Consider the following 11,437-nt stretch of genomic DNA (forward strand, 5'->3'; position numbering starts at 1 on the left):
ATTTTTATCTATTTTAATGTATTTTTTCTCAATTTGATTTCTTTAGTTTATTTTTAAGGTTTGTTTTTAATGATTCTTGCACCCTGCTGTAATGCTTTCAATGTTTACTTTTTATTTTTATGTATAGCACCTTGAATTGTCTTGTACATGAAATGTCCTATACAAATAAACTTGCCTTGCTTAGTATATAAGATCCTTAATGGCTAAAACCACTGACTTATTCCACTCTGAATTTCAACCTTTTGTATTTCTTTTCTGGCACTGACAAAATGTGTGTTTGTGTCTTGGTGGACAGGAGGTGTAACCGCTTATGGATTTTCAGTGTGCCCTGCCAGGTAATTACAGATGTTAATAGTCGAATGCTAACTTTGGTACAATGCATATAATGCATGTTATGTTAAACATTGTACATGGTCCCTCATGAATAAATAAAATACAATTGTAAATGCTAACTTTTTGTGCAGTGTATGTATGTATCACTGTGCATAATGAATGTATCACTATTATTTAAGTGAGAACCTGAACTGGATTCTATTAGAGAATTTGAGGACATCAAGCATTTTGGTATTGAGTGCCAGTAAGTGTGTAACTAATACGTTTAAATAACTTAACTTTTCCTTATTTAGGAGCTGAGTTAAATTATTATGGCTGGGGGCGTGGTCGGGGGCGTGGTCAGCTGATGAACGCTACGAAACCATTCGTCGAGCGGTGACGTCAGTCGCGATCTGACAGACGACGTTTCAGCCATGGAGGAAGTGAGAGGTAAGAGAGATGTTCTCATTCATAGCTGATTAAAATCGTTTTTTTCCTTCGAGTCCCATTAAAGCTGCTAATTCAGCAGCTGTTTGTTTACTCTACACGACACCCAGTGCAGGTTATAAGTGTGACGAAACCCAACCAAAGCGGGGTTTTAACGAGCGTCGCCTAGTTGTTTCAGCCGGTGTTGTGTTTGTTTAATGAGAAGCTGGTGTAGCCTTTTAAGTCAATACTGTTAGCATTTAGGCTAGAAAAAGTGCATTTCGACTGCAAGTAAAAGTTTAGTTACGTTTTCCTGAGAAGAAAGAGCATAGCATCATCGATGTAAAACGTCCTTGCTGTATTTTTCTGTCAGTGAACGTTGCATCGTCAGCTGGTCGGTGTGATGTCAAATAATGTATCCCCAGCAGGATCCGATCCCTCGTAACACTGTTTAAGGAGAGCATCTGTTTTATTAAGGCCATGGGGGTTGTTTATTTCTCTTATTTCTCCATACCTTACGCTTAAGCTTACTGTCTCGCTTATTAGAACAACCTTGTATATATGTATCTGTTATTTAACCTGCTAAATTTGAAATGTATAAATGTAAGTTACAGAAATACTCCATGATTTTAGATAGATCTAAATATTATAACAGGGTTTGTTGCAGCACTGTATATTAAACTGCAAATAGATTCTGCTTGGTGTGTCTAGAGTAAGCATAGGCATGTTTGGTTCTAGAGAGCAGAATTAGGATGTTTCTCTGCTTCCACACACCTGATATAGATGTATGAGTGCCTAAGCTTAACGTGATAAGCTGCTGGATTCATTTAAATCAGGTGTGTTGGAGCAGAGAAACATCTGAAACCTGCGGGACTGTGACTCTCTCGGACTAAACTTGCCTACCTCTGATCTATTTTGTGTGTGCACACACACAAGTGGGGTAAGATAACAAAAGGAAATGTGTATGTGTGTGTTTGTTTTTTATTGTGGTTTTTCTTTGGCTTTTGAAATACAGATTTATACTAGATTCAGTTTTGCACCAAATAATATAATTCATATTTTCTCCTTAGTGTTTCCCCTGACCTGTCCTGTGCAAAATTATGCATGGGGGAAGGTTGCACTGGACAGTGAGGTGGCCAAACTGGTGATAGGTGGAGACCCTCTTGCAGTCATAGAGGAAAATAAACCCTATGCAGAGGTAAGAACCACGGTCTGTTTACTGCCAGACAAAAAACTATATATGTATATGTATGTATATATTTTCAGGTTATTAAGGGATTATGATTAATTTAGTATAAACTGCAATCAGTGATTTAACAATCTTTCACATTTTATTACAAATCTAATGATTTTTTTCCTTAACATAAAAGGATTCTCCTTTTGTTCTTTTTAAAAACCAACTTGTGCACTGTTTCAGTAGATGCTCTAGAGCAGGGCTACTTTACAAGGTCCACTACAAGGGCGAAAGTCCTGCAGGTTTTTACCGTGGTTTTTTCTCCAACACACCTGACTCAAATTAAATTAATCCAAATAGATATGAAGTTCTTCATCATAACTAATTAACATCAGTTAGATGTGGTTGGATCAGAGAAACATTGAATACCTGCAGAAATGTGGCCGTGGGACTGGTTTGATTAAATGGAGAGAAAACCTTGGTAAATAACAGAATTAGTGATGGATTGTTTTAAATTTTTTCTACTAGAAACAAAGAGTTTATTGGTCGAATAATTGACTGAGTCTGTTAAGTCAATTATAAAAACATAAGAAAGGCCAGATCACATTTGTATTTTAAATGTTTCCAATTTTGAGTTCAGGCCAATAGTGTTCAGTTTACATCCACTTTCCTTCAAAATCCATTGTAAATATGGTGTAGCTGTTGATCACATGGTTTGTGTTTACTAAGAAGTTGTAGAGGATTTTGCATCTCTTTAATGTGGGTGTGGCCCAAGACAGGGCAGCGTAACTTAGATTTTTATTCAGATTTTGATCTGGATCTAGTATTTCTTTATTTACTTTTTAAATTAGCCTTGTTCAGTTTTGGAGCAAACTGTTGTTCCTCAGCATGTTGTTAGAGGGCTTTTTTTCTCCCCAGAAGTCTTTATTTAGCCACAGCTGCTCTGCAGGCTTCACCATGAAGGTCATCAGTTCATGCTATGACTGTGGCGACATTTTCACACTCTGTAGGCCACATTGTTGTTGGTTAGTTTTCATGGTTATCTGCAAAGGTGGGTATGAAGGCTTGCGGCACGTTAACATGATATTGAAATTGGAAAAGGAAGTTTGTCCGGTTTCTGATGTAAATAAAACAGTAATCCTTGTTTTCTACAGATGTGACTGCATTCCAGGGGTTAGGGTTTGAGAAATTAAGAAGAACAAATCAGTAATTTCACATAATTTCAACCCAAAAGTGGTCATTGTTTACCCATAAAGAAATGTTTCTTTGTTTGAAAGAGGAGTCCTAAAAAAAAATGACACTGATTATAATGAATTACAGGATTAGAAATAAAAGGAAAAGTCTGATTGTAAAACACTGAGCATTAAGATGCTCTTTATTTAATAATAAAAAAAAAAACAATTATTAATAAGCCTGGAATTTAGTGGTGATGACTAGAAAAGGTAATGTGTTATACTAACATATAAACTCATCTTGTGATCATGATTTCAACTCAACCACCATAAAACCCACAATGCAAAATTTGCACCTCTGTCTGACTGACTAATAGCAAAATAAGTATAGAAACAACAGTTGATCCACCTGCACACACTGCTGTCTGTTCCAGTTGTGGATGGGTGCCCACCCTAAAGGCGATGCCCAGATTAAAGACAACAGGATTGCACAGACCACCTTGGGCCAGTGGATCGCACACTATCCCGCCTGCCTGGGCTCCAAGGTGAAAGATGCCTTCCAGGGTCAGCTGCCTTTCCTCTTCAAAGTGCTGTCTGTCAATACAGCTTTGTCCATACAGGCCCATCCTAACAAGGTGAACAAACACACACAGTTTTCATATTCTGCTGGTCTTGTTTTGAACTGGGTAATGTTTAACCACACACTGCTGAAAAGGTCATCACGTCTTACTGAGTTCTGTGTTTGAGCAGAGTGAAATAAAATACACAATAGAGAATTTTGAAAAAGACCATCGTTCAGCTAGTTTTACAAGAAAATGTGAAATACACACTGTCACTTGTGTGACATTTTATTTGATCTTTTTCTGTGTTTGCAAGGTTTATAGACTATTTCCAGGATGTACTTGGACATTATATTTATAACTTGACAGTGAAGAAGGAGCGTTGGTACATCTGTTTAGATTACTAAAAGGTAACAAAGTGACACTAGCTTTAGAGTTTGTCAAACAGAACCCCAGTCAGATCCCCAGAGGTTCATTTATTTCTGAATCTTAAAAAAAAAAAAAAAAAAAAAAAAAAATTATTTGCATAAAAATGAGCAACTCTGAGTTTTCTGTTCCAAAACAGCTGCTTTGAGTTGGTTAAATAAACTCTGACTATCTTTACCCAGAGTTAGGAACCACAATAAAAAATCATCGTCAATGGAGTCCTGAAACCTGGATTCACCATAACTGCTGAGAAAATCAAGTTACTTTATTTTAGTGAGAGGTACTTACTGAAGCATGTGGGAAACATAAAGAGGTATTTCATAAAGAAGGGGACACTGAGAAAGTAGCAGCATGGAAGAAAACTGCAGCCCAAGTCACAATGGAAGCTGAAATCCACTGAATATTTAACTTTATCTAAATTGTAGTGTGTGTGTTTAAATATGAGTGGATAAAAAACTCGTATTATGTGTTCCCTGTGGACAAAACACATGTAGGCAACTAGAAATGTTGCATCTTTTAGAAAGGTAATGTAATGTATTGGACTATAGCGAACCTTTTGTCTTTTAACTTGTCTTGTCCAGCATTGGAGCCAGCAGAATGAAGGTCTGGCTGCTGTGTTCAGCTGAGCAAACTTGCTTTGTAAAGAATAGGCTGGTTTTTTTTTTATTATAAATGTTTGTTTTATGGAATTTACATAGTACTGGTGGACGTGACTGGAGGGGACAGAAAAAATGGAAAGATAAAAGAAAAGAAAAGAAAACTGACAGAAAAAGAGGAGACAAAGATAAATGCAATGCAACCACAGAGAATTCTACACCATCTGCAAAAAACACACTTAAGGATATCCCACGGCTAACAAAAGTCGGCGACTGTCAGAAGCAGCAGAGATCAACAAGTTAAAAAGAAACCATGTATTTAAACTAAAACCAGTAACACACAAACAGAAAATCCACTGAATGTGGCTGTTAGTCACTGTGTTGTCCTGTAGGTTTATTTACTGTGTCAGCATGCAGAATAGATGGAGTGAAGCGTTTGAAGAAGAGTGATCATGTACGACTATGGTGAACCTGCCAGCGAGGACGTTCGCTTCAGAGTCAGTTAGTAGTATAGTAACAGACTCGGGGTAAGACTCGCCTACCTTTTGTGGAAGGTAAAAACCCAAAGTTTCCCTTAACTTGTGTAAACATACTCCGTTTCAACATGACCTGCTTTCTGGAGCAGGCCCCAAGTCTCCTGCATCAGTTATCATCTGTGCAGTTTCTCCTGTTGTGAAAAGTGTTGCTTGTTTTGAGTAATAAAGATAAGCTATGAGAAGGGATTGTGTGTGAAATCTTAAGTTTAACACTATCACAGTTATCTCTCTTCTGAAAAGCCATTCAAAGAGAATTATCTTGTTGACCTGATGGGGATTCAGTGTGTTGAATAAGCTGAAAAGGGATCCACTAAACCGACGGCTACTTTTGTTAGAGCATTTACTTGGCTGCAGTCGGGGTCTGGAGAGGATTTTAAGCAATTTAGTGAAAATGCTCCTGAAAACATCTCCTTCCCAACCTTTTAAAAGCAATTGGAATTAAATAGTTTTCACTATTTTAATAGTGTTCATTATTTTTGGAGGGGTTGTAGATGAAGAAAACAAACATTTGTTGTGCTCATTGTGATTTTTCCTGTTTAGAATATAAGACAGACGTGTTTTCATTTTTCACTGAGACCACTGTGTAATTTTCTATCAAGTGTTCAACTCAACTATTTGTTTGTACGAGATCCTTTTTCTTCCATCTGAAGTGAACAAAACTAATCCACATGCTCTTTGCTTTCCTTTTACCAACTTTTTATATTGACTTTCTCCCTGTTCTCATTTCTCTCTGGTCAGGAGTTGGCTGCTAATCTCCACGCTCAGTTTCCAGAGCATTATCCAGACAACAACCACAAGCCAGAGATGGCCATTGCTCTCACCCGCTTCCAGGGCCTCTGTGGCTTCAGACCAGTGGAGGAGATCCTGGGCTTCCTTCAGAGTGAGTCTTAAAGTCCCACATGGTCTTCACTTAACCCTTTATGGGGCAAGTGACTATGTTTGATCACTTTGTTTTCTTTCATATTCAGCATAAAACTTTTTTTTTTGTTTTGTTAATGTAACAACAGAATGGAGGTCTTGGTACATACCAGAAGGACAATTTTAGGTTAAAATTTCTAATTTCAAGTTATTTCATTGAGTACCCTATAAAGGGTTAATTGGGCCACAATTCCAAAGCGAAAAAGAAAGATTAACTCTGTTTATCTTGGACTGTATACTGAAGGATAAACGGTTAGTAGAGGATGAATCCATAACTTCTCAATGTGTGGATGTGTATGTGACAGCTGTGCCAGAGTTCCACGCTCTGGTGGGAGAGGAAGCGGCAGAAGAGCTGCGGTCCAGCATCGGACATGAAGCTCGCACGAGCCAGGCGTTAAAGAGGTGCTTCTCAAAGATGATGAGGTCGGAGAAGAAGGTGTTTGTGGATGAGCTGAATGAGTTGGTTAAACGAGTCACAGAAGAAGGTGGGAAGATGCTCATTAAAACCCCAAATTAGAAAATAAAGCTACTTTTTTTTCCTTCCTTTTTGTCTTTTTTTTCATAGTTAAATACCATATTTTTGTACATCCCTGCCTACTTATGCTGCTTTTTCCTTTTGTAAGAGGAGCCAGCAAAGTTGGTCATTTGCCCAGTGATCCTAAAATCTGAGAGACAAATGTAGAGAAAGAAAATCAAATAGAAGAAAAAATGCACAGGTCCGTTAATGCACCATCATGAACGTGTCTGCAGGTGCTGCAGGGAAGGATACGTCAAGCAGCAACGGCAACTTATTGCTCCGCCTCCATTCCCAGTATCCTGGAGACATTGGGTGCTTTTCCATATACTTCCTGAATTATGTGGTCCTGGAACCAGGCCAGGCCATGTTCCTGGGGGCCAATGAGCCTCATGCTTACCTATATGGAGGTCAGTATTTCATTTGTATTTATATTAATGCGATAACTAAAATGGAATTTGCAAGTTGTCCCTGTTTGTGTTGGTTCTCTCTGGGTGCTCCAGTTTCATCACAGCATGGTTGTCTTTCTGTGTTTGGTCTGCGATGGACTGGCAACCTGTCCAGGGTGTATCCTGCCTCTCACTTCCTAATTTCTGGGACAGATCCAGCTCCCCACAACCCTGAACTGGAATATCTGAATTGGTCCAGTTAAAAATGTTGTTGTTTGCCTTTCGGCTTCTGTGAAGGGGTTGCCACAGCAGTTCAACTTTCCTGATGCAACCCTCAGCATTTATCCAGGCCTGGGACCGGCCCTCAGAGAACAATCATGTCCCCCCATTGGTCCAGTTAAAAAATAAAATTATGTATAAATATAAATTAAATGTATTGATGAGAAATGAAGAGCTCCCAGCAAATGATGTGGAACGAAAGTAACTATTCTACATCATTTTCAAGAAGAAAACCACTAAAACTAAAGACCAAGATTCTTTGTAAGCTCAGCAATTTGTAGAACAGAGACAGATCGCAGCAGTTTGCTTAACACCTGCATAAGCAGCGAAGACCTCAGCAAGATATTTCTCTTCGTCCCAAGGCTGAGTTGTAGTTTGTGCTCACTACCCAAAGCAGCTCTGGGAAATAACTATCTATGGGGTACAAAGGTCAAGTGGAAGTCAAGAAATGGCTCTGGAAATGCATTCGACATGAAAGGCTGATTGTATCTAACAGCGTAAGACTATCTGGGAATTGATTTTTCCATTTACTGGGGAGTCGACTTGACTGCCCACTCTGCTTATTTAAAACTTACTCAGCTTTTCTGTCCATCCATCAATCCCTGTAGACTGTATCGAGTGTATGGCCTGTTCGGACAACACCGTCAGGGCTGGACTGACTCGGAAATACATCGACGTTAACACCTTGTGTGAGATGTTGAACTACAAGCCAGCTCCGGTCTCCTCCAAGATCTTCCCTTGTGTCCAGGACCCCTCAGACCCTTGCGTAATCCTGTATGACCCTCCAGTGCCAGACTTCACTGTCATTAAGATTCAGGTAAGCAGTGTGAATTGAAGATGTAAAACATGTCTTTATGACCCTAAATAAATTTTTTTTTTAAATGTTTTGACTGCGTGAAAAGTAAATAAAAACAGAAAAATGAGCAGATCATACAAAACATTTATATTTAGATCTATAATAATATATATACACACACACACAATATTGATATTTTCTCCTTTTCAGACCATTCTCTTTAAACCCTATAGAGTGTTAAATGTAAAAACCCCAGCAGTTCAACTGTTTTTAACATATTCAGACCAAGCTGTTTGGTACCAGCAACCATGCTCTCAGATGCTCAGTTTAAACTTAAGCAAGTTGTCTCAACTATGTCTACATGACAAAATGTTTTTAACTTCCTGCCAAGTGATTATGATTCAGAGATCAGCTCATTGTGACCCATCGAATTGTCTGGTGCATGTAAGGTGCTGCATACTGAAGCTTTCCTGTTCCCTCTGCAGGTCCCAGCCTCAGTGAAGGAGTACACAGTTGCTCCAGTTGACAGCGCTAGCATTCTTCTGGTCATCGAAGGCGATGCCACTGCAACTTGTCCTGCTGCTCTCTCTGACATCACAATGAGGCGGGGTAGTGTCCTCTTTGTCTCAGCCAATGAGAGTCTGTCTCTGCACATCACCTCGCCCTCAGGGATGACCCTGTTTCGAGCCTGCTGTCTCTTGTAATTGTGACGTATGTGTATGAAGCCTTTACTACCTGTTACCTGTGGTGTGATGTCAAATGATCTCCCTTGAACTGGGCCCAGTGACTGATATGCACCACTTAATGGGTGGAATTTAAAAGTAGAACACATTTAAACCCTGTTTGTAGATGTTTGACACTGCAAACCACAGCAGTGTTTCTCCATCTGTATTGAGTTGTATCCCTTTATATTCCCAGTCAGGCACAAATACACTTCATAGAAAAAAAGCCCAGAATGTTTGCGCATCATTAATGCTGGACATTTGACACATTAGAAAAATAGAAATGTCCTAAATGTTCAAAAGACTTGCTCATTGTCAGCATCCAGATAAATTGAACTGGTATTTATCTATTGTCTTTTTAACTTTAGGTCTAATAATTAAATCTTAAGCTTTCAAACTCATCCTTGTTAACAACATCTGTATATAGTGCAGATGAGAGAAGTCCTGAGACTGATGCATGTTTGGTTTGAACAGTAACACAGTACTAAAGCTACATGTCAGTCACAGGGAGGTAATTCCTCCTTATTTTACTTTGTAACAGTGCATGCTTACGGTCTGGAAGCTTCTCAGTGTATTGAGTAATCAGAAACATAAACTAACCAGTAGCAGACATTAAGGGCTCCATAAAGCATGACTACATAAAGACCGGGAATGCCAATTAATTTCAGCGTGTTCTGTATAACTAAAGATTTATGATCATTGCTTGTTGCGTTCTTACAGTGTAACTCATGCATTAACATGTCCACTTCTTGTACAGTTGTACAACAAAATGCTGCATGCATTTTTTTATGGGGTTATTTGGAAACAAATGTTGGGCTTTGTATGTTGCATTGTTTATACGGAGCTGCTGTTGGTAAGAAATCTTGTCCTAAACAAACGTGATAAAAATTTCACTGTGCATTCTTTTATTATGACCTTTTCCCATCATGTTTACACAACATTTTCCAGATGAATTCATTATGGTGCAGACTTCTATAATGTGATCCAACTCACACCAATCTGTATGTTGTACAAGGGAATTTCTTATTTTAGTATATTTGATATGTTAACTTGGTAATACATTTAAAAGTAAATGCTCAATCAGCCCGTCTGCATCACAGTGAAATATATTCTCTGAATGAATGAGGTCAAAAAGTTATTTTTCATGGCTGTTGTGGAGGTGTGCGTTGATCTTTCAGCTTGTCCCTTATTTAGGTGCACTACTTTCTTGTTTGCCATTTCGAAAACTGTTGATAACATAAGTGTTTAGGAGTATTTGACAAAGTAATCAGAGTAATTTTACATATAAAACCATTTCCTCAGATCTGTCTGTCTTTCTTTTTCCCTTTTTAACAACTGAAGGATGCAGCATGTTCTCATAAAATGTGTAAACTGAATGACATAGTTTCCAACAGTATTAGATTTATCAGAATTGTTTTTTTCTTTTAGATAAAACACTTCTGATCTTATTGTTTCAACACTGTTCACTGGGTATTTGCACATTTTCTTTTACTCTGAGGTTTTTGGGTTTCTTTGTTTGATGTGAGACGCACAAACTTGAAGAACAATTCTTTTTCTTTTCCTTTAAACTTTTATGGGAATATTTCTTGGGAAATTTCTCCAGTCAAGTCATTGTTTAGTATTTTTAATACACTGATACTGTCGCATGAGACTGCAGAGAACATGTATGTAAAAGTGATTTAATAAAGACTTGTTATGCTCCTACACTGAACTTATCGTTTTTGTCCTTTGGTCTGTTGTAGAAACACAACAAACTGTAAACTTTGGTTATTTCCCAAAAAAAAAAAAAAAAAAAAAGGCCACAAAATCTGTGTAATCTGTGGAGTTCTGTGTAATGTGTCAATACGCCAACTGTTGTGATGAGCCTTTTAGCACCTCATGCAGATGCTGGATCAGACTGAGCGGAGTTTTGGGTTTACACATAGTTCTGTTGGGTTGCTTGGCAGTATTTGGAGCAAGGTGAAGTACTTTGTCCTGCCATGGGAGGTCACTGCTGCTGAGGTCAGCAGGTTGCAGTTTAAGCAGAATTTATGTGTATGGTGAAACAATCTGTAGAGGAGTATGCTCAGATGCTTTTACACCATCTGTTATTGTTACTAAACATTTTCTTCACAGCCAAGGATTAATGTTCACATAATATTGTGAAGTATTAATATAACAAAACTGCACACTTATTTTCAAACCCCTAAAATCCAGATGCATGTCACACCAGCCACACGCCTAAACCCTTGGCTTCTGCTGGAACCTTCAACTGGTGTTCAGAGCTCCAGAGAAATATGTGCCAGAACGCTCTGGAGCGGACATGACCATGGTGCACCCTACATTAACTGCACATTTACTCACCAAACCATGAACACTTTACTTCATGCTGTTACCTGTTTTACAGGCTACCCATCCATTAAATGGAGAGCTGCTGTGTGGCTTCTGAGAGACAAAACCACATGCAAACTGTTAAAATGTCCTGTAAGCTGTTCATTTTGAAGCACAGAAACAACCAGAACCTGCAGCGTGATGGTCCTTGAGGTGTGAAACTGGGCATGCCTCCCTTTGAGCAAAGCTATGCATACTTGTGTTTAAAATCAAACAAAAGTAAGTCAGTCTGTCATATTTCTTACCT

The 11,437-nt window shown here is 38.5% G+C and overlaps 1 protein-coding gene across 1 annotated transcript; it reads left to right on the forward strand.

Annotated features, from left to right (window-relative positions):
* The first annotated feature begins 731 nt into the window (after positions 1–731).
* Positions 732–10,524, forward strand: mpi (mannose phosphate isomerase). Its single transcript, XM_079246551.1, has 8 exons — positions 732–762; positions 1,809–1,936; positions 3,519–3,719; positions 5,941–6,082; positions 6,426–6,605; positions 6,871–7,044; positions 7,911–8,119; positions 8,584–10,524. The coding sequence occupies exons 1-8, from the start codon at positions 747–749 to the stop codon at positions 8,800–8,802; spliced, it is 1,269 nt and encodes a 422-aa protein (XP_079102677.1). The 5' UTR covers positions 732–746; the 3' UTR covers positions 8,803–10,524.
* The last annotated feature ends 913 nt before the right edge of the window (positions 10,525–11,437 follow it).

The sequence above is a fragment of the Telmatherina bonti genome, assembly GCF_933228915.1.
Source record: "Telmatherina bonti genome assembly, chromosome: 2".
NCBI classification, from domain to species: Eukaryota; Metazoa; Chordata; class Actinopteri; order Atheriniformes; family Telmatherinidae; genus Telmatherina; species Telmatherina bonti.